This window comes from Gossypium raimondii, chromosome 13 (assembly GCF_025698545.1).
Source record: "Gossypium raimondii isolate GPD5lz chromosome 13, ASM2569854v1, whole genome shotgun sequence".
Taxonomy (NCBI): Eukaryota; Viridiplantae; Streptophyta; class Magnoliopsida; order Malvales; family Malvaceae; genus Gossypium; species Gossypium raimondii.
In genome coordinates, this window is record NC_068577.1 from 47,002,763 (window position 1) to 47,027,439 (window position 24,677).

At 34.6% G+C, this 24,677-nt stretch overlaps 2 protein-coding genes and 1 non-coding gene across 3 annotated transcripts; all 3 read left to right on the forward strand.

Annotated features, from left to right (window-relative positions):
• The first annotated feature begins 533 nt into the window (after positions 1-533).
• Positions 534-3,043, forward strand: LOC105783380 (basic leucine zipper 34). The gene is made up of 4 exons (XM_012608802.2): positions 534-1,344; positions 1,436-1,526; positions 1,628-1,754; positions 2,498-3,043. Exons 1-4 carry the CDS (start codon positions 797-799, stop codon positions 2,689-2,691), a joined length of 960 nt encoding a protein of 319 aa, XP_012464256.1. The 5' UTR covers positions 534-796; the 3' UTR covers positions 2,692-3,043.
• A 6,427-nt stretch (positions 3,044-9,470) lies between these two features.
• LOC105783396 (uncharacterized) lies at positions 9,471-19,760 on the forward strand. The gene is made up of 3 exons (XR_008192578.1): positions 9,471-9,783; positions 9,877-9,958; positions 19,554-19,760. It is a non-coding gene; the product is annotated as an uncharacterized LOC105783396 (transcript).
• LOC128031886 (transcription termination factor MTERF5, chloroplastic) lies at positions 17,618-19,528 on the forward strand. The gene is made up of 2 exons (XM_052626088.1): positions 17,618-17,778; positions 18,028-19,528. The coding sequence occupies exon 2, from the start codon at positions 18,234-18,236 to the stop codon at positions 19,386-19,388; it is 1,155 nt and encodes a 384-aa protein (XP_052482048.1). The 5' UTR covers positions 17,618-17,778; positions 18,028-18,233; the 3' UTR covers positions 19,389-19,528.
• Positions 19,761-24,677: the final 4,917 nt, after the last annotated feature.

Below are 24,677 nucleotides of genomic sequence, written 5' to 3' on the forward strand. Positions count from 1 at the left end.
ATCAAACTCTTTTATTTATAAAAATAAACATGCATATTTATGTGAAAGGCACAAACTAGCCAACTAAAATGCATCTAAAAAATTTGATGTTAAAAATGAAAAGATAATATAGATTTGAAATAATAAAAAGAAGAAGAATGCAGTACTGTGGTTAAATGTTTTAACGTAAAATTGATAATAAAATATATATAAAAGGTAGGGGCATATTGTAAGAAGTCAGAAGTCCATCTAAGGGGATTGGAATTTAGATAGAGAGGTCACATCGGCACGTGGTATTGCTGATTCCTCCGCTTATTAAACTCCCACTACTACTTTCGCACTGCAAGGCAAAGGCAAAGGCAAGGAAACCCCCCCCCCCCCCCCAAGTCCCCCAGCCCCAGCTGTTGCTAGCTGTCCCTAATCCCCTCCCATGTGACTGCCCCCTTTCCATTACCTTTTTCTTTATTTTTTTTTTACTAATTTAAACAACATGTATCATTTTAGTACATTAATTATAAAACAAAAAATTGAAAAAGGAAAAGGGATTACCTTAAAGACTGTGTTATGCATGATGTGTGTAATGAATGGGTCCTTTTTCTGTTTTAGTGTCATCCTTTCATGTTTCTTATTAAGGATAAATATTGAGATTTTGAACCATTGTTGTGTTGGGGTTTTTTTTATTTATTATATATATATGGTTAGTTGGTTAGTTTTGATTGATTAAGATTAGGTCTGGTTTTGGAGTATTGACGCCTATAATCTTCTTTTCTTTATATAAATCGAGTGTGGGTTTTTGATTTGGAGTTTAAGAAATACAATGGCTGAACTACCTCCTAAAATACCCAGTATCTCCCAAAATTGGCCTTCTTTTCCTCATGACAAGATGCCTTCCATGGCAAACTTCTTTCCCTCCACCATCACCAACCACCCTTCATGGGTGGACGAGTTCCTCGACTTCTCCTCCGCCCGTCGCGGCGCTCACCGTCGTTCCATGAGCGACTCCATAGCCTTCCTTGAACAACCATTGGTGGAGGAAGAATGCAGGGACTCCAATGCCATGCCCATGATGACTACCACGACGGTATCAAATTTAAATATGTTCGATCGTCTTGACGATGACCAGCTCATGTCGTTATTCTCCGACGATGTCGCCGTCACCATGGCAGCGCCTGCTCCAACGGTATCTTCGTCCAATCCATCGACGCCGACGTCTAGCAACAATGAGGAGAAAACAGCACCCTCAACGGATCTGCAGCAACCCAAAAATGAACCAGGGGAGGTCGAGAGCACACGCAAGCTATCCGCCTCAGAAGCTCCACCATCCTCCAACGGCGATTCTATCATCGATCCAAAAAGGGTTAAGAGGTAAAAGAATAATACACATAAACATATATATATATTAAACAATTTAAAACCCATAGGCTTATTCCGCTTCAAACTTAATTTGATGTATCAGAATTCTGGCAAACCGGCAATCAGCTCAAAGATCAAGAGTGAGAAAGCTTCAATATATTTCACAACTTGAAAGAAGCGTTACAACATTACAGGTACACATACATACATGTATATATCTATAGGGAGAGAGATACATAATTTAGTTTTTATTTTAGAATTCATTTTGATTTGGTTTGGTTGATGGAAATTGAAGACTGAAGTATCAGCATTATCACCGAGGGTTGCATTCTTGGATCATCAAAGGTTGATTTTAAATGTTGACAATAGTGCTTTGAAACAAAGGATTGCTGCTTTGGCTCAAGATAAAATTTTCAAAGATGGTACGACTTGTTGATTACTTGGTTTCTTTTCTTTTCTTCTTTTTTTTTTTTTTTGAATATCATCACTTGTTAATTAACTAAATAAGAAACTATCTGTTCTTTCCAATTTTACGTCTCAAGATCTCCCAAATGCATATTTCAGATATATATATATATATATGCACATAAAATAAAATAAACTCATATTTTCCCATGTAAAACATCTTTTGTTAACTTAATCATATGTCCATGTAAAAAGATGTATAAACATGTTCTGCAAATAATATTTTAAAATAACATATAATATTGATTCAATATATTATATTCGTAACCATATGCACTTTGCTTTGAATGGTTTATTTTCTAGCTTGGTAAAATAGTTTAGGCTAATCATCAAATGTCTCTAAATTATTGCCCAAATATTAAATTGGTTTTAAACTCAATTTAAAATTTGTATATTAATTTAAATAAGTAACCCAGATTTTAGAAAGAAAGATGAGATTTTCACTAATATAATAATAGTTATTAATAAAATATAGGGTTTTCTTTTTCACTAGAAAACTGAAAAGATGTTTGATTTTTCATATATAATGGCAAAGTCCTTAATTTTAATTCTATATCGAAAGGTGGCATTAAGCTTCTATCCAGAAAATGAAAAAAAAGTGGCATCAAGGCTTTAGCTCTTTGTTTATATTTAATATTTAATGCATTATTTTATTTTTGGTGCATTGTTAATTATCTACCATTTACCCACCTTTCAACAGCTCATCAAGAAGCATTGAAGAAGGAAATTGAGAGACTAAGACAAGTCTATCAACAACAACAAAATCTCAAGAACATGAACACCACAACCACCAACCGCCATGCACTACCATCACAACAACAACAACCGCCTCCGTCATCTCCGCCACCGCCACAAAATGAAGAACAACTTGATCAAAGAAAAAGAGAGAGCTAGGGATCCAAGGAAAGGCTACCAGAAGCTATGGTGTAAAATGAAAAAAATTGATTGATTAACATTTTTGTGTGTTAATTTTTTGGGGGGAGGAAGGGAATTGGTTTCGTTATTATTATTGTTTTCAAATTAATGATGATGCAAATAGTTTTAACTTTTTTTTTGGAGGGGGGGGGGGTTTAAAAATTTGTAATTAAATGGGAGACAAAACATGGTGGGGATTTTAAGGTGTGGGGTTGTTGTTTTGGGATGGATGGGAAGAGTTCGTATTGTCAGGATGGATGGGTTAATGTCTGATTGTTTGTCTAAAAGAAGAAAAAATAATTGATTCTTGCTTTCAATTTTTCTTTTTAAATTTTCTATATTAATTTGTTTAGAAATTCCATCAAAAATTGTTTAGAAATATAGAAATGACAACACCCAAATGATCATCGCAACAACTCTTTTTAGGGTGTAAAAATTAGAGATTGTGAAGGCAGGTGGAATGCTGGTTTTTACAGGAAAATTGGGATGTGTAGTGCACTACAAGCAGATGGTGTAAGGGGCTAAGGCTTGTTATCATTGAAATGGATAATGCTACAGCAGTGGCTATTATTAATACTGCTGATGCAGGTAGCAGCCCATTATCCTTAGTTGGCAAAATTCACAGGCTAAGGGAGAAATTCTGGAGTGTAAGGTGCCGGTATGTCCCAAGTGAAGCAAACAGGATGGCTGACTTGCTACCAAAGAAACGACTCCAGGTCCAGGCCACAACTGAACTGTACATTATTGATGAGGTTCGGGAGCAATTGGAGAGGGACAAGATAGGTCCTCCCTATATTCGATAATATATATATACATCGGTACTCGTCAATTGCCTCTTATTAATTAAAAAAATTTTTCATTAACAAGTATGGTCGAAATGATAAGGTAAATTGTATTTTTAAAAGGGGAAACATAATTTCAAATTTTAAAGACGACATCTTTTATAGGAGCAGTCACAAATCTCGAACATAGACAATAATACAGACAATGCAAAAAGAGAATGTATTGACAAATTTTACTTTTAATGTTTACTTATTTTTATTAATTTGGACATTATTCTCTTTTTTTTAAAAGTTAAATTTGGCTCTAAATCTTAAAAAAAAGTGAAATATGATCATCAACCAATCAAAAAGAGTCAAATTGTTTTTTTTCTAACAGAAATACCTGCTAAAACATTAAATTTTAAAACATGGTAGCCTGCATGATAATCTACGTATACTTCATGTTTTTTTTTTTTGAGTTTTCATGAACTTTTTTCTAATTTTTTTAATTTTTATATAATTGAATTATTTGTTGACTGGTATATAAGATAAATAGTGTCATGTCAGCATGAAATGCATATGATACTGTCACACAGATTACCACGCTAACATCATTGAAAAATTAATGTTTAAATAATTTTTTGTTAAAAAAGCGATTGAAAAATTAATTCTCAAATTTAAATAAAAAAATGAAAGTAAAGTTAATAAAATAATATAAATAATAAAATTAATTTTATTATTATAGAAAAAAAAGCTGAGTTTGATAGTGATATTTTTCCACTACTTCCAATTTTTGTATATTACGTGAAACAACAAATAGGGTAAAGCAAATCCTTTTTTCTTTATTTATTTTTCTTTGGTAAATAAAGGATGCTCAAAACAATCTATACATCAATAACATATATGGTAGTCCAACTGCACTAATATTGTGCTATTGTTTGTAAAAGTACGTTGATAAGAATAGAAACTTTACAATCAAATTGGTGATTGAGATGGTGAGTATTTCTTCATACACTAAATAAAAAATAGTAAGCACATAAGACATAAGTAGATGATTGCGCAATTCAGTTTTTTTACGTTTGCGGAGCCTAGCTTAGTGAGAAATATGCACTCTCTTCAACAATTACAAAGTGAACTTACTCAATCACACACATCTTAATTGTTTCTCTTGTACTTTGAAGATACAATACTCTCATCACTATGATCACTCCTTGCGATCACAACAAGTAAAAATCACAACAGAAGGTTTTACTAACAAAAAGCACTATTACAAATTATGCTCACAAGAATAGATTAAGTGACTATCTCTCAGTACATTATCCCAGGCAAGTCTCTCAAATATATAGACATTGATTTCGAGAGTTACTTACAATAGAATATCTAATACAATCCTAGCAAAATAGTAATATCATAAAAATACAATATAATAATATACAAAGTAAATATGGACTTTATAGCAACTCATCAATAGGATCATGATCCAATCCAAAGTCCATAATCCAAGGATTTCTTTGGGGAATTTTCATCCAAAGCACTTACCAATATTTGTATTCCCAAGTAGAATGATCTTTCATAATGAGCTAGATTTCACCATGTAATTAGCATAGTCCAAAAATAAGGTTCAATAAATTGCCAACACCTAAATATGAAAATTATCTCTATACAAATTTGGTGGATAGGGAAGTGGGTACTCCTTCTAACACCAAATTGCTAGTTTCATAATTTTCAACAATCTCCCCTTTTGGCAATTTGTTGAACAAAACCCACAAAGCATGAAGTATGAATCATCAATCAGCATAAGCTCCCCCTCAGCATATACCCAATAACTTAACCTAACTTAACTTATAAAGTATTTAAGAAATCGATCATCAATGTTAGTATGTGTTTGCAACAATATCTAACCAATAGTAATATAACTAAGAAAGTTAAGAAATCAATGTTAAATGCAACAACAAAAACCAAAATCCATTCAAGAAACCTTCCAAGTTTGTCATTAGTAATAGCAATAGGCATATCAAAGTAGTAATGTAGCAGCAGCAATGTAATACACCAAACCTGACCCTATAATAGGATCTGAGTATAGTGTGTTACTACATGAAATCAAATTAACTTTAAAACATTTTAGTGAAAGCTTTGAATAATTCTTACAATGTTATAGATATAGAATTATTTTAGTTGTTATTTTACTAAGGTGAAAGAAGTACCATCAGTATAAAAATAATATACAAGTCATATGGCGTATAAGTTCAAATATGGTAACTTCGTAAACAAATTGTATTATCTTAAACCAAATATTAGTACTTCATAAAAAATCTCATCAAAACAGAGTATTAACAAAAAGAAGTTCTTTATAAAATTTCTTTTCAAAATATAGTTATGCTCCACCCCATAAGACATGTATGATACAGACACAAAGCAGTCAGCTCACAAACATAACAACACTCTGATGTAGTCCTTGAACAAAATCTTCCTTCTAACAACAATTCTAGAAAGGAAAAAGGAATAACAGAGTAAGTTCGTTTGAACTTATTGAGTTCCAAAAAAAAAATCATGCAATTCATTACTTAGTACATTAACCAAACCTTTCTAAAGATCATACACGAATTACATAGAGTACGCCCATTGGCATACACAGAACACAAACAGACTCAGAACACCAACTTATCATCTAGGTATATATTGTATGCCAACTTAACATAAATTAGACAAATCCATCTCCATGGCAACTACGTACCCAAAATAGAGAATCATAAGCATATCATTCAGACTTATTCACAATCATTCTCCTCCTTAACTTCTCATATTATTTTCATTAAGAACAACATGTTTTTTCATGATCTGCCAATTTAGTTTGCAATATACCTGCCCTATTGGAGGCTAAACAAACATATCTCTACATCCTCATCACCACATATCAAATCATATTGTATTGTACATATCAGAAGCGGATGTTAGTGGCTTAAGCATGAAGAATAGTGTTTATTTCATTTTATAGATAAATTGTACTTAAACTGATAAGTATGGATAACCATTATCCACACAAACATATTTCATTCATTATCCTTCATACACTTTTCATCCTTTATAGAGGAATAATACTTACCTTACGAAATATAAAATAAAGAAACTACAACACATAGAAATAAGAAAGAACTCACCAAAAACTATAACACAAGTTTATAAAGCAGGTCATTTATCCTTATCACTTGGACATTCATTATCTTCTTCAGTTAAAATAAAGATAATTAAAAATACCAGATTATCGATCTATCAAATTTCATCATGTATGAAAGAATCAACCACACTTAAACCAGAATCAAGAAGTTTCTTTCCTCACACACCATTCTGACACTTATGCATGCAGAACGAAAAACATGTAAATGACTTAAAGAATAGCCTAGGGTTCATCAGTAATTACCAGTAAGTTGGTACTAACGTATACGTTAGCTTAATACTGCGAACCTTACTTCAAAGAGGTTTTCTGAACTTAAGTTTTCAAAGAGTTTTTAGAGAAAATCAAGAAAGAAGAAGAAAACATAAAGGTGTTCAGAAAGACCACCGCTATCCTTATATACTTTAGTTCGGAAATAAGGATTAGTGGAAAAATCAGATAATTCCACTAACTCTCTTGATTCCCGTGATTAAGTGTTCTTAACTTAGTTTAAGTCTTATCATCTACAGTAGTGTAGTTCATTTCTAACTAAGTCTCAACTTAACTAACTAAATTACCATACTTAAATAATAAACAAATCTAAGCAACTGCGAACTTACTGAGTTCGTCCAAAACATCTGAGTTGGACGGATACTTATAGAAGAGTCTGCTAACCACAAAACACTCCAAAACAAAGAGTTCACTAAATGACGCATCACATAGAATCCTATACTTAGTCAAAACAAACACTTTACTTACTCATATATATATCTTTATTTTACCAATAACACATCAAAAAATAACTAGAAACAGAGACTTCATCGGGCAAGTTGATATAAGCAAGAAGCAAAAAAAAAAAGAAACATCATACAATTATCCTTAAAACTAAAATAAAAGAAGTTGACTGCCTCTAGACGTACTAATGTCTAGAGTGTAAATCCTGCAACCAAATATAATTGTTAAACGGTTTTTGCAAGTATAGGGGTTAGGTTGTAATATAAATTTATACAACGAAATATTTGAGTACTCCGAAGATCATACCCAAGGGAGGCGAAACTAAACTAATTCTAACTTCTACGTGATCGCCTCCAGACGTACTAACGTCCAGAGTGTGAATACTGCAACTAAAGGTGTAGAATTGAGGCAATATTCACAAGTATACGGGTCATGTTTTAATATAGTTTTTACAACAAAGTAGATGAGTACTTCGAGAATTGTACCCAAGATAAATGAGTACTAAATTAAAGTTAAATTAAACGCAAATAGAATTAATTAGTAAAGTAAATAAATTATATTACGAGTAAACATAAATAAGAGATTTTTTGTTTTTATAAATAAAGAGTAAAAATTGCATAAATAAAGTGAACTTCAAATAACTAAAATCTAAACTCAATCAAATCTAAATATTGGTGATTAGCTCGCTTCGGTGGTCATAACTAATTCCTATTTCAGGTTACTATTCAATCAACTAGTCGTTACCTTAGCAGGATCTCTCAATCTTAGCAGGATCTCTCCATCTTCTACTAAACTAACGAGTCGGCGAGAACTACTTATCTCTCGACCTCACAGTCCAAACTGATTTGGGGCTACGGTGTTCACAGATAGACCATACTAATTTTGGGTTAATTTCCACCTAAATGACTTTCTAAGGTCGTCAAGCTTAGGGTTTAAACTCTTGCTCTCCCAAATAGCTGATTCACTAAGAAAACCCTACATAGCAATTAGTCAATCACACCTCCACTCGCTAATCCTCCATTAGAAGATTATTTCCTCATGGAATCCATAAACATAATAAAATTGATGATAAAGATATGCATGAAAAATAAATCAAGAATAAGGTTTAGAGAATCTTAATTGTATTCGATTGATAAAGTACAAAAATCTTCAAACGTTTGAGAGGGCGAAAATGTTGTAGGTAATATAGATAAGGTGGTCATGAGGGTTGGTTAGGAGGTTAAGGGAACAGGCTTGGGAACAGGTTAGGAGGTTAAGTGACTAAATGTAACCTGAGATAAACAAAAATGACTATTTTGACAATTTACCCATGTTATGTCTTAAATGCGAGTATTATATTCTTTGTTATATTCTATCCTTATGTTAGTTAGTATTATATTCTTTGTTAATTTTAGTTTTTGTATTCTTAATTTTTCATAGTTAGTTTTTAAATCTATTTGACTAAATAGAATTAATAATTAGTAGCAAGAGTCAAATAAATTCACAAAATTGAAGTTATGTATAGACCTGTTCAGTGGCCCGACCCGACGGCCTACCCGAAATGTGGGAGGGTTTGGGCAAAAATATAGGCCCAAAAAATAGGCTTGAAAAGCCCGTTTAAAAACGAGCCCAACCTCATGCAAGACATTTTTGGCCCGAGCCAGGCCTGACCCGACCAGAATTCACTAAAGGACAAAAAATTTATTTTTTTAATATTATTTTCTTATTATTTTCTCCCTATTTTGCCACTATTTTACTATTATGTTGCTACTATTTTGTTGTTATTGTTTGGATATTGTATAAAACTTATTTTATTGTTAATTTTGTTATTATTTTAAAGAAATTTATTAATTTTGTTATTATTTTAGAGACATTTATTTGTTAAGTTGCATCTGTCTTAGTGCTATTTAAGTATACATATATATATTTTTAATATCAACTGATGCTTTTATTTGATGGGAAACTTGACCCAAATACAAACTCAACAATTAAATGAACCTACAACTGTCCTACTCTAATTGGCGCCCAGAACGGTGCATTGGAAAACGAAAGGCAAAAATAAATAAAGAAAACAAGAAATCAAAACTTCTAAAAGAAACAAAAGAACTTAAAACTTAACAGAAATGAAAAACCTAGGTCTGAAATCCTATTTTCCTTAACGCTGTAAACAAAATCCCATTGTGCATCAGCTGCTGTAGAGACCCTTCACCCATGAAACAAACAGCTTCTGACTTTTCAATCTCTAGTCTCTGTTATTTTCTGCGAGTTCATCGGACCGATCCGTCATTACCAAGTCCGGACTCGTCAATATCAGTTATATTCCATCACTGTAGCGGTTTACCAGTTCTTTCACCGTGCGTGGTACCTCTTCCATCCAATATGGTGGTTCATCATACTTCCGTCCTTCCAACACCAATCTATGTGCCGCTTTATTGGCTTCTCTTGGTACATGTTTGAACTGTAAAATTCTAAATTTGGGAGTTCTTCCCTTGATTTCTTGGATCAAACTTCTAATGCATGATCTATCTTCAACTGCAGAGATTAGTTTCCTAATAACAGCAACAGCCTGTAAGCACGCCCTCGCCTCAGCCATTGTTGGATCTGAAATATTCTCCCATGGGTAAGTGCATGATGCCATCACCAATCCTTCTTTATTTCGTACAATGATTCCTGAAATTGATCTATGATAGTTCTGATTAAATGACGCATCAAAGTTAATTTTTATAACATTTCCCCTAGGTGGTTGCCAAACATTAGTGTTAGTCTCATTTCTAGTCTTCAGCACCTCACCCATATACTGTATTTCTGTGCAATATGCGTTGATAAAGCCCACAATTTCATGCACTCGGTCCCTTTTCCCCTCATGATAAATTCTGTTCCGATTGTACCAAAAAGCCCATAAAAAGATAGTTCGGATTTTGCATTCTTCATTAGCATGATTTTCATATTCAACTGCTAACCATTTTTACCAACTTGTTTCTCTGTTGGTTGTTGAATTAAACACTCCCAAATCTCGTAATACTTGTCAAGTAAAGTTGTAATCCAGAAAGAGATGGCTCACCGTCTCCTCTTCTTCTTGGCGTATTGGACAAAGCGTGTTAGAAACCAGCTTGCGGGTTCTCAGATTATACAGTATATGCACAAATTCATTAGCAACTTTCCACAAATGTATTCAAATCTTGCTTGGTACCTTAAGATCTCATATGTTTGTAAAAAACTTAGATAAATTGTCATGTTGTATGCTAGTTTCCTCCATTGTATTCATCCATTTGTAACCATTTTTAACTGTGTAAATCCCTGTATTATCGCCTCTCCAAATTCACACATCTTGTGGCTCACTATTTGCCAACGGAATTGAGAGTATTTTATGCATCTATTTCTCACCAAATAACGAACGAATTTCCTCCTGCTTCCAGGTAACAAAATCCCTTTCAATTAAATTTGACACCATAGAATATCGAATATCAATGTGATGACATTGTACTCTTCCTTTTCCAGAACCCAGTAACCATGCGTCATTCCAGATATTGACATTCCTGCCATCCCCGATTCTCCAGCCAATCCCCTCCTCAATAAGGCGTCTTGCTCCTCATATACTTCGTTAGGTATAGGAAGGGTAATATCCTATTCTTGCACTCATGAATTTAGAAAATATTTTTCTTTCATTACTCGTGCGAACAAACAATTAGGCTGCCTAATAATTTTCCATCCCTTTTTCGACAATAGGACCGTATTAAATGTTGATAAATTCTTAAAACCTAGTTCTCCTTTCGTTTTAGGGATACACATGTCACTCCACTTGTACCAGTGTATACCTTTATTGGTTTTAGGATTACGCCACCAAATTTTACACATAATATTATCAAGTTAATGGCAAAAAGAAACTGGTAATTTAAAACATTGCATTACATAGATCGAAATAGCTTGTAAAACGGATTTAAGAAATACCTCTTTACCCCTGACCGATAAGTAGTGTACACTCTAATTGTTCATCAGCTCGCTGAAGCATTCTTTAATCTCAATAAAAGCATGTTTTTTCCTTCAACCAACCATTGTGGGTAATCCTAGATACTTCTCTAGATTATTAGAAATTCTTAATCCCAAATACAAACTCAACAATTAAATGAACCTACAACTGTCCTACTCTAATTGGCGCCCAGAACGGTGCATTGGAAAACGAAAGGCAAAAATAAATAAAGAAAACAAGAAATCAAAACTTCTAAAAGAAACAAAAGAACTTAAAACTTAACAGAAATGAAAAACCTAGGTCTGAAATCCTATTTTCCTTAACGCTGTAAACAAAATCCCATTGTGCATCAGCTGCTGTAGAGACCCTTCACCCATGAAACAAACAGCTTCTGACTTTTCAATCTCTAGTCTCTGTTATTTTCTGCGAGTTCATCGGACCGATCCGTCGTTACCAAGTCCGGACTCGTCAATATCAGTTATATTCCATCATTGTAGCGGTTTACCAGTTCTTTCACCGTGCGTGGTACCTCTTCCATCCAATATGGTGGTTCATCATACTTCCGTCCTTCCAACACCAATCTATGTGCCGCTTTATTGGCTTCTCTTGGTACATGTTTGAACTGCAAAATTCTAAATTTGGAAGTTCTTCCCTTGATTTCTTGGATCAAACTTCTAATGCATGATCTATCTTCAACTGCAGAGATTAGTTTCCTAATAACAACAACAGCCTGTAAGCACGCCCTCGCCTCAGCCATTGTTGGATCTGAAATATTCTCCCATGGGTAAGTGCATGATGCCATCACCAATCCTTATTTATTTCGTACAATGATTCCTGAAATTGATCTATGATAGTTCTGATTAAATGACGCATCAAAGTTAATTTTTATAACATTTCCCCTAGGTGGTTGCCAAACATTAGTGTTAGTCTCATTTCTAGTCTTCAGCACCTCACCCATATACTGTATTTCTGTGCAATATGCGTTGATAAAGCCCACAATTTCATGCACTCGGTCCCTTTTCCCCTCATGATAAATTCTGTTCCGATTGTACCAAAAAGCCCATAAAAAGATAGTTCGGATTTTACATTCTTCATTAGCATGATTTTCATATTCAACTGCTAACCATTTTTACCAACTTGTTTCTCTGTTGGTTGTTGAATTAAACACTCCCAAATCTCGTAATACTTGTCAAGTAAAGTTGTAATCCAGAAAGAGATGGCTCACCGTCTCCTCTTCTTCTTGGCGTATTGGACAAAGCGTGTTAGAAACCAGCTTGCGGGTTCTCAGATTATACAGTATATGCACAAATTCATTAGCAACTTTCCACAAATGTATTCAAATCTTGCTTGGTACCTTAAGATCTCATATGTTTGTAAAAAACTTAGATAAATTGTCATGTTGTATGCTAGTTTCCTCCATTGTATTCATCCATTTGTAACCATTTTAACTGTAAATCCTCAGATTATCGCCTCTCCAAATTCACACATCTTGTGGCTCACTATTTGCCAACGGAATTGAGAGTATTTTATGCATCTATTTCTCACCAAATAACGAACGAATTTCCTCCTGCTTCCAGGTAACAAAATCCCTTTCAATTAAATTTGACACCATAGAATATCGAATATCAATGTGATGACATTGTACTCTTCCTTTTCCAGAACCCAGTAACCATGCGTCATTCCAGATATTGACATTCCTGCCATCCCCGATTCTCCAACCAATCCCCTCCTCAATAAGGCGTCTTGCTCCTCATATACTTCGTTAGGTATAGGAAGGGTAATATCCTATTCTTGCACTCATGAATTTAGAAAATATTTTTCTTTCATTACTCGTGCGAACAAACAATTAGGCTGCCTAATAATTTTCCATCCCTTTTTCGACAATAGGACCGTATTAAACGTTGATAAATTCTTAAAACCCAGTCCTCCTTTCGTTTTGGGGATACACATGTCACTCCACTTGTACCAGTGTATACCTTTATTGGTTTTAGGATTACGCCACCAAATTTTACACATAATATTATCAAGTTAATGGCAAAAAGAAACTGGTAATTTAAAACATTGCATTACATAGATCGAAATAGCTTGTAAAACGGATTTAAGAAATACCTCTTTACCCCTGACCGATAAGTAGTGTACACTCTAATTGTTCATCAGCTCGCTGAAGCATTCTTTAATCTCAATAAAAGCATGTTTTTTCCTTCAACCAACCATTGTGGGTAATCCTAGATACTTCTCTAGATTATTAGAAATTCTTACTCTCAAAATATTACCCACCTGTTCATGTATTTCTTGTTCCACATTACCACTGAAGTAGATCAGATATTTGTCAAAATTAACCATTTGTCTCGCTATTGCTTCATACTCATTGATTACATTTTTCACGGTATTTGTACCTTCAATCGATGCCTCTCCAAACAACACACTATCATTAGCAAAAAGTGAATGCATCACTGAAATATGACTTCTCCCCACCCTTGCCCCTAAAAGTCTCCGCTCTCTCTTGGCCATGCTGATTAAACGTGAGAAACCTTCGGCACAAATTAGAAATAAATACGGGATTAGGGGATCTCCTTTCCTTAATCCTCTTATAGGTCGAAACTCCTCTCCATTTTTTCCATTGATCACCACTGTATACGAAACACTAGTGATACACCTCATTATAAGTGAAGCCCACTCCTCACAAAAACCCATTCTTCGCATCAGTTTCTCCACAAAACACCACTCGACCTTGTCATATGTTTTGCTCATATCGAGTTTTAAAGCAAAACCTCTATTCAAATTCCTTCTTCTTTTTTTAAAAGAATGTAAAATTTCGTAAGCCACAAAAATGTTATCTATTATTTGCCTTCCTGGTACGAATGCCCCTTGACTATCATCAATACAAAAATAAAGTGCTTGGCAAAATCTGCTGACAATCACCTTCGAAATTATTTTATAAATTACATTTCAACTGCTAATCTGTGAAATCACCTTAAGAATAAAAACCATGATTGTATGATTCACCTCATCAATTTCTTATCGACCATTAAGAACATCTAGACAGTACCTAGTGACACCATTCCCTACTATATGCCAATACTTTTGAAAAAAATTACAGGAAAACCATCTTTCTCGATGATTTAAGAGGGGCTATAGATTTTATTACTTCTACAATCTCTTCTATTTGAAACTCCGTCATTAATTTCTCATTAAGCTCTTCCGTAATACATGATGATATAGCTAAAATTAAATTGTCACTGTTTCTTACCTTTATTGACGAAAACAGATCTTTGAAATATCTTGTAACTGTTTTAGAAATTTGGTTAGCATCAGTAACCTATCTCCCGGAAGCATTCTCTAACCCCTTGATAATGTTTTTTTTGACGATATGAAGCCCACCTATGAAAAAATTTCGTATTTCTATCCTCCATTTGAAGCCAATTGACTCGCACTCGTTGTTCTCAAAAAAGTTCCTCCCTATCAGTTTCGAGATACATCTCCAATTTAATCTCTGTAATCTCCGCTAAAACCTCATTATTGATTTCTTCAATACTAAATTCAAGCATTCTAGAATTCAATTCTTTTGTTCGACGTTCTCGTAAGCCTTTCTCCTTTTTTGCCATTTGCTCAATCTTACCCTCAACTCGTTTAGTTTCACCAAAATGTCCTTCTCATTCGATAACCACCCATGTTTAACTTGCTCATCGAAATCTTTGTCCAGTATCCAATCGACATTGAAACAGAATTGCCTTTTTTAGTCTCCAACTTGCATTCTCCCATCCCCATTCGTATCCATCAACACTGGACAATGATCAGAAAAACCATGTTGTAAATGATTCATCGAATACCCTGTAAAAAGATCCTACCATTCTTGGTCAGCAAACCTTCTTTCCAATCTTTCCCTAATATTATTTCCAACCAATCTACCTCTTTCCTAAGTGTACCATTGCCCAGAAAATCCTAAATCACTCAGCTCGCAATCTTTTGGCACCTCCCGAAAAGTAATCATTTGTCTTTCCTCCCGTATTCTTCCCCCTTGTTTTTCAAAAGAAAATAATTTTCATTAAAATCTCCCAAAATTAGCCATAGTTTATTATTTCCATGCTTCAGATGCCGTAATAAATTCCATGACTCCTTCTGATCTTTCTCCACAAGCGCTCCATAGAAACTCGTGAATCTCCATACAATCTTTTCGTTCCCTTCATCCACCTCCACATCAATATGAGATTTCGAAAAGCTTTTTAAAGTTAAATTCATTCCTTCTCTCCATCCTAACGATAATCCCCCTTTTGTTCCTTCTGCTTCAACGTCAATTCCATGTTCAAATCCACACTTCCTCCTTATTTTCTCCAAACGTTTACTACCAACCTTTGTTTCCATAAAAAACAAAATATGGGGCTGAATGTGTCTCAACTTATTTTTGAGACGACTGACTGCTCGTGGCTACCCCAAACCACGAACATTCCAACTGAATATTTTCATTGTGCCAGGTCGGCCTACTTGGCAGCGACCGCCGATATTGCATTTTCCAATCCTCCCTCTAGCAATCCCCTCCTGTTATCAGAACCACCCACTTCTACATTAAATCTTTGCCTTTTCTTCCCATCCATAAATTCTACAGGTATATCTTCTAACTCTGCTTCATCTCCCTTCCCTCAATTTGTCCCATATTATCTTCAATCCTCAAATCCATAGGTTTTCTTATATATCGTATAAACCGCCCCACCAAACCCTTGCCTCCTTTATGTTCACTTTGATTGGTTACATCAGTACCAAATCTTCTTGTCGTATTCTCCCCCATCGATATCCATATTTGCCCACCTTTCATTCTAAAATTCCTCCCGCAACCATTTGCTCATCAATTGCCCTCCCCTTTTTAGCGTAGCCCTTAGAGATAGATCCCAGCCAAAATCCACTTGCTGATCCCTTAATGTTAATCATACTGGGCAGAAACTCTCTTCATGACCAAGACGGACACATAAAAAACAAAATAACGACCATTTTTCATATTGAAACAATGCATATATAAATTTATTTTGCCCAATACCAATCCGTTTCTTCCTTTTAAGTGGGATCCTAGTATCCATTGTAACTCGAATCCGTATATACTTACTAATCCCCTTTGTGACCATCAACGTGTTATACTCTATAAATTTTCCAATAAAATCCCCTAATTACCATGCCATCCCTTCCGTTATAAATCTAGCCGGTAAATTGTGGATTTGCACCCAGAAAACTGTAGTCCATAATGAAACTGTTAATGGATCCTCACCCTTTATTAGCCTATGAAATACTATCAGATGTTGGTTGAAAAACCATGGCATGCCATCCATAACCCGTTTTAAATCAATTTCACTATAGAATTGAAACAAAATATGCTTATCTTCAATTTCCATAATAGATAATCTCTTAGCGGGTACCACAAATTCGCTAGCGTATTTTTTAGAGATGGGAAATTCACAATACGATTTGTGAGAATTCGCCCTACTAGACATAACCCATATTCTGGATCAACGGATATGTCATCCCTTACCACCACCAAGGGATCTTCCTCCTTATCCGTAATATTGAGATTTGCCAGATTTGCCTCCACCATATTAAGATTAGCCATAATGCACACTTAAATTTGAGATCTAACCTTTCTGCAAACGACGAACCCTTACAAAATAAACTCAATACGCAAACTCGTGCAACAAGGCAGACAAAAAACCTTAATTCGTGCCATAATGCAGACTATCTTATGAACAAATTTAATTAAGTATACATATTTTTAAAAATTTATTTTCAATTTGTTGGGAAATATTTATTTTGATGTTTTTAGTATTTTTGATGCATTATATATATTTTAAAATTATATAAAAAATAATATGGTTGGGCCGGGTAGGACCCGAGTTTTAACATTTTTTTCCGGGTCGGGCTTGGGCAAAATTTTAGAATTATTTTTCGGGCCGGGTCGGACTCAGGCCTAGCAAACGGGTCTAAATTTTTAGTTGAGCCCAGCTCGAACCCGGCCCAGCCCGGCTCATCACACCTCTAGTTATGTAACACATTACATATTAAATCAAAGTTTATAGGTAATTTTAATCTTTATCTCATTTTTTAAATAAAATAAATAAACATAGATATCAAATATTAAAATTTTTAAACAATATAATTTTTACTTGTGATGAGTTTAGATAGATAATATAGTATAATACGATATAATTTATTTAATTTACTTTTTATCTCACCTTACAATATTAAATCTCACCACTATTATTATTTTTATACTATCCGTAACTAAAAACGCACCGTGAATCGTCTAAACTCAGCCTCGTAACTTGAAAGTTGGCATTCCTTATTTGTGTAAAGAAATAATTATGAAGTCCATCCTTCAAAAATATATGTTCTTCTTCTTGTCTTCGCTAGTATCACTTTCTTTGCCTGACGCGAATAAAGTGGAGATCTCACCAAGAGAACAAGCAGCACTTGGTCAGGAAACCCATTAAGAGGTTTGTCTTTTAATCTTATCATAGTTTCTCTCTTAAGCTTTTCAAATTGAAAATTTAACCAACAATGCAAGAACTGTTTTATGTTTGTAATTTTAAATTTTCAAAACAACTTGTATTCTGTTTGGTTTTGGTTTTGGTTTCACGGAAAAGATTTAGGCTAGAATTTTAATCCTCAGATACGTGTTTTTAAAATATTCAATGTTGTATAATTGAAGAGAGCTTAGTTCTTGTATTGGTTGGATTTTTCAGTTTCTGAAGCAGTTGACAACTTGTATGACCCACCACCTGTTTGATGTTTTTCCCAAGTGACGTTACAAGGTTGGAAGACATTGGCATTCTCCTCACCCTTTTACACCCCTTAAGCTGTGGGTGTTCTAATTAGAATTGGAATCTGCAATTCCGGTTGATGAAAGTTGGATTTTGAACCCTAAAACCCTCTCCTGAAAAAAGCCTCAATGCAGACCCTGAAATCATCTTCCATTTTCTCATCTTTTCGTTTGTTAAAACCCAACTCGTTTATTGTTATTCAATATTTTTCTTATTCTTCTGTTACCGCAGCTCCGAATCCTCCCCTTTTCAATTACCTTGTAAAAGACTTGAATTTCGATGAAATCCAAGCTTTTTCAATCTCTAATCGTTTCCGTAAGGTGAAATCCTTGGAAAAAACCCAGTCAGCTGTCAACTTTCTCCAAAGTCTTGGCTTTTCTAATGCTCAAATTGCCTCTTCTGCCCGTCTGGCGCCCCAGATTCTCTTTGCCGATGTTGAAAATGTACTTAGGCCAAAAATAAAGTTTTTTCAAGACTTGGGTCTTATGGAACCCCATATACCTAAGTTCTTCTCCATGAATTCTACGCTTTTAACTTGTAGTTTAGACAAAAAGTTGATTCCTTCAGTCCAATTAGTCAAGAAAGTTTTAGGGAATAACAACGAAGACTTGTTCAAGGTTTTCAGCAGATGTAATGGTTTTATTGCTAGAGATTCCATATTAAAGTTGTCGAGAAATATCGAGTATTTGGAAAGCTGCGGGATTGTTGGATCCCAGCTCTCCATGTTGTTAAGGAGACAACCTAGGATTTTTAGGCTGCGAGAATCTACATTAAGGAACCTGGTTTCGAGGGCTTTAGATAGGGGGTTTTCAACCGATTCGAGGATGTTGGTACATGCTATTCATACCATGAATTGCTTGAGTGAGAAAACATTCAAGAAGAAATGGGAATTGCTCAAGAGTTGTGGGTTTTCAGAAAATGATTGTGCGACTATGTTTAGGAAGGCTCCAGGTCTTTTTAGGGTGTCCGAGGAGAAACTGAAGTTGGGGATTGAGTTCTTCATCAATGCAGCGAAGTTTAATAAGGATGTAGTGGCTTCTCATCCATTTCTGTTGATGTATAGTTTGGAAGATCGTGTGATTCCTCGATATCGAGTTATGCAGATTATAAAGTCAAAGAGGTTGTTGAAGAAGGATAGGAGTTTTCTTTACATTTTGGATCAAACCGAGATTGAATTCTTGGAGTTCATTTCAAGGTTTACAGATGATGTGGAGGAACTATTGATAGCTTACAAGGCTCATCTTTTTCCCACTTCTTTTTCTTCTTCTGAAGAAGCCACATGATGAAACCCATTTCTAATTTGCTTTTCTTTCTGTTCTTTTTTTGCTTATTAAAGTGATTTTGAATTAAGACTAGTTTGGGTTTGGATTTTTCTTCAAAAAGAATTAGCTGATTTGGTTTAATTAATATGTTGTTTCAGAAATGCTACTGACATTCTCTTTTATCAGGAATTAATCCAGTGTGGGCCCTCCTAGACGTCACCAATTTGCAACTTACCAATACAGGACAAACCTTAAATCAGATCCACATGCAAAAGTTTGTAACCAATCAAAGTGCCTGACCCATTTACCAACCAAATCAACAAACACATAATGAAAATGTATTTTATTTGATTCTAAAACTTTTAAGTTGTAATAAATTCAGGTTTACTGGTCTATTCAAACTCAAGAACAAATAATTTTTACTAAAAGGCAAATGGGATTCTTGATGTGTTCTTCATAAAAAAAAATGCCCTTTAAAGATTAAGAAAGGGCCTTCTAGAAATTTTATAGCTTTAAATTGAGGTCAAGGTGTCCTACTTCACCATTACAATTAGCCATGGTTAGTGTAGTTGCTTGGTCAATTGGCACCATTGCAGGTGGAAGGAAGCTATAGTAAGATTGATGCTCGATTGAGCCGGATCCGGTTCCCGTCACACCTTGCCATAGAATTGAATCTTCGAAGCTTGCCTTTAACAGATTTATATGAGCATTACTTGGATGGAAAAAAAGAACAAAAGTGAGATCAAACAAGAAGTTGGTGTTTTAAGCTCACTTGGTAAGCTAATTCAGGATTGATTAAAATGGATTGAGGGTGCTTGCATTTTTAACTTGAAGTAGTTGTGGGAGGAGCTAATGTGAGAAAATCTCCATCAGACACCATTTGAGGTTGAACAATAATGCCCTTTCCTGAACATAATGGGAAAAACTTTGCTCGGATTATGATAGATTTGCTTTTATAGAAGAGATTTGAACCTTAGACCTTAATGTTTAATATTGTACAAGTGATGAAAATTATAATCAGACCTGTAATTCAAGGTTTTGGGTTCGAAATTGAATCCACTACCATTGCTGCTTGAAGTAGCTTCAACTTCTCCAGTGATGGAACGAACCATGGAAGGATATTTGTTGTGAATAGAGGTGGGTGGAGCATTGTCTAGAGACAAAGGACATGATCTATTCACGCCAATCACCTACAATTTATTAGAGGCCTCCATGATTAAATAAAATAAAAAGGAAAAAAGGTGTAAAATCACATCAATTTTCTAAGTAAAAGACATAATATAATTAATAGTAGACTTGATGAGAAATTTAAAACTGGGATTTTCCTTTGGATCAACAATGATGAACTATATTTACCTTGTCATGTTCAGGCAATAAACATGTACAATTTCCATAGTAGCTTTGGTTTGAAGGGGGCTCCATCTGATAATTCAGTATAGATGTTGATGAATTTCTTGATGTCACCTGCTTTAAAAAAATAAAAAAAACCATTAATTCCACCGTAATTCTTTATCTATCAACAATAACAATACTGTAAATAAAATAAAAAAGAATCCCCCCAAAAAATAACAACAAACCAATTTTCATACCATTGAAGAAGAAGATTGTTGAAAAGTTGTGTTGAAAACCAGTCCTGGATCCAACCCACAACATTCCTTTTCAATGTCACATCCACAGGAACTCCATAAATTATGACCATTTTTGACACTGCCATTCACTGGAAGCAGTGCTCCACCAGTACTGGCACTACACTAAAACAGGCTTTTAGCGGCATCTTTTGTAGCGTTTGGACGAAAAACGCCACTAAAAATCGAGCATTAGCGGCGCAAAGAACTAAACGCTGCTAAAGATCAAGCATTAGCGGCGTTCCTTGAAAAACTCCGCCAAAAGTCGGACAAACAGTGGCATTTTCAGAATAAACACCGTAAAAGAACATCATTAGCGGTGTTTACCACAATGCGCCGCAAAATCTCTTAACCAAAACGCAGCGTTTTCGTCTTGATGTATACTAGAATTAGTGGCGATTATGGGAAAACGCCGCTAAATCGTATTAGCGGCGTTTTCCGATAAGCGCCGCAAAATATCTTAACCAAAACGCATCGTTTCGGTCTTGATGTATCCTAAAATTAGTGGCGCTTACGGGGAAACGCCGTTATCTTAACCAAAACGCAGAGTTTGGTCTTGAGGTATGTTAGAATTAGTGCCGTTTATGGGAAAACGCCGCAAAAGGACAGTATTAGCGGCGCTTTTTGGAAACGCCGCAAAATATCTGAACCAAAACGCATCGTTTTGGTCTTGATGTATACTAGAATTAGTGGCGCTTACGGTGAAACGCTACTAAAATATAGTATTAGCGGCGATTCGTGGCTAGCGCCGCAAAATATCTTAACCAAAACGCAGCGTTTTGGTCTTGATGTATATAAAATTAGTGGCGCTTACGGGAAACCGCCGCGAAAGAATGGTAATAGCGGCGCTTTGTGAGAAGTGCCGCAAAATATCTTAACCAAAACGCATAGTTTTGGTCTTGATGTATACTAGAATTAGTGGCGCTTACGGGAAACGCCGTTAAAGCATAGTATTAGCGGTGCTTTGCTAAAAGCGCCGCAAAATATCTTAACCAAAACGCAGAGTTTGGTCTTGAGGTATGTAAGAATTAGTGGCGCTTTTTGTAAGCGCCGCAAAATATCTGAACGAAAACGCAACGTTTTGGTCTTGATGTATACTTGATTTAGTGGCGCTTACGATGAAACGCCGCTAAAGCATAGTATTAGCGGCGATTTGTGGCTATCGCCGCAAAATACCTTAAACAAAACGCAGCGTTTTGGTCTTGATTTATACTAAAATTAGTGGCGCTTAGAGGAAACCGCCGTGAAGCGCCGCAAAATATCTTAACGGAGTTTTGGGTTTTAACCATGCATTATATAATGTAGGTTATTATATATTTAGTTTATCATATTTGGTTCAGGTTTAGGGTATTAGGGTTCATTATATAATGTTTAGTATTTTTGGATTACAGTTTAAGGTTCAGGGTTTACGATGTAGGTTTAGTGTTTTCAGTTTAGGGTTTGAGAGTTTGGTGATTAAGGTTTAGTGGTTATTATAAGTTAAAAAGTTTATCGTATATAGTTTAGGGTTTTAGGGTTAATCATTATATAATTTTTATTATTTTGTGAATATTAGAGTTTTGAGTTTAGGGTTTATGATGTAGGTTTTGGTGTTTAGGGTTTAAGGTTTAAGGTTTAGGGTTTGGGGTTTAGGCTGCTTTAGTCATGTTAAGAGGTTAATTAGTGTTTTAGGGCTTGATGCTTGTGGTTAACGGTTTGCAGTTTATAATTTAAGGTTTACAATGCATGGTTTTGAGGTTTGGGCGATTTAGGGTTTAATGACTTTTTTGGTACCAATTTCAAAAAAATGACAAATACGTATTGTTTTTTAATTATTATTAATAATATTAATAATGTCATAATTTTAATGTATCAATTAAAAATAATGTCTAGAACAATGTATAAAATATATAAAAACCTTAATATTAGCGGCGTTAGGATTAGGGTTTGGGGTGTATGGTTTAGAGTTTAGAGTTTTAGGTTTGGGGTTTAGGAATTATGATTTAAGGTTTATGGTATATTGGTGGTTGGATTTTGGGGTTTGGTTGTTGGTTTTAGGATTTAGGGTTTAATAGTTTAGCGGCTTAGGATTTTAAGGTTTAAGGGTTTAGGGTTTAGGGTTAAATCTCAAAAGCGTACATGAACAACGGTTTAATGTTCAATTGTATACATGAACTTTAATTTGATCTAAATCTTGTAAAATATTAACACAATTATTGATATAATTAACATCAATTTTCATTTATATATTGCATACATAAATATTTATATTTATTCAATATAAAAATATATTGATGTAAAATTTTTTATAGAACATGAAATTAATTTTTAAAAATGCATTATTCTCCCATTTTTTATTAATTAATAATTTCATTTTATAAATTTTGTTTTAATTTTGGATCAATTTGACTTCAATCTTGGAGGAAGGCATTAGCGGCGCTTCAGCAAAAATGCCGCTAAAGGTGATGTATTACCGGCGTTTTATGAAGAAACGCCGCAAAATTCCTTTAAGTGTAACAAAGACGGTGCCGTTTTTTGTTTTCTTTTAGTGGCGCATTTAAAAAACGCCGCAAATTTCCTTTAAGTGTAACAAAGACGGTGCCGTTTTTTATTACGAGTTGAGAAAACAGCGTCGTTTCCTATTTTTATTACTGGCGCTTTAGCTAATGCGCCGCAAAAATGTTTAAGGCTATCTTATAACGGTGTCGTTTTGTCCATGTTATTAGTGGCGTTTTTACTCTAAGCGCCACAAGTTTTAGTTTAATGTGTGTTAAACGGCTGCGTTTGTACTGATATTAGTGGCGATTATTGGGAAAACGCCATAATGTTGCGGTATATAATTGTAAAACGGTGCCGTTTGTTTCTGAACTTGGAATTTTAGTGTCGTTTTTATTTAAAACGCCGCAAGTGTGGACTCAATAGCGGCGTTTGTCCTCAACGCGCCGCAAATCTGACTTAAAAATTTCTTAAACGGCGCCGTTTCTTAAGAGGACATTTAACTTAATACCCTTCTGTCGTCCTTCAAAAACAGAAAGAGGGAAATTGCAGAGAAGTAAAGTGCAGACCTGAAGTGTCGAAAGGGAACAAAAATTTCGGACTTCTTACAAAGGAAAAAAGAAGGTCGGGATCGGTCTTGAAATAAGGTGGGCACAGCTGCGAGATTTGTCGATTAAATAGGTAAGGCGTTTCTGTTATTTTTTGGATTAAATTTTTAGGGTTTTAGGTCAGTCCTAATTATTTGGGGTTTTAGGGTTTTGATTAAACAACTTCAACAATGTACTGAAGCATTAGATCAAACCGAAAAAAAAATTTAGGGTTTGTTTCCGTGTTGCCTTGATGCGTTGTTGCTGCATTTTCATTTGCTTCCTTAAACCCCTATCACATCTTGATTTGTGGATTTCTGGTATCAATGTACTAATCTTTTAGAAATTACAAAGTGAGGTGAGAATATTGATTTGTGGTATCAATGTACTATTCCGATTTAGATTTCTTATATTGCATTAAGTTGTTTCGCATTAAGTTGTTTCGATTGGTGGTTGATAAATATGTGGTGTATAGCAGTGTTAATAGGAAATTGTGGATTTATATACTAACAAATCGATTTATAAAATATAAAATTTTCACTAATAATAAGATTATAGCACATGAGAGGGTGAAAATTTATATTAAAATTATATATGGATTTGAGATTCATTACGCCTTTATT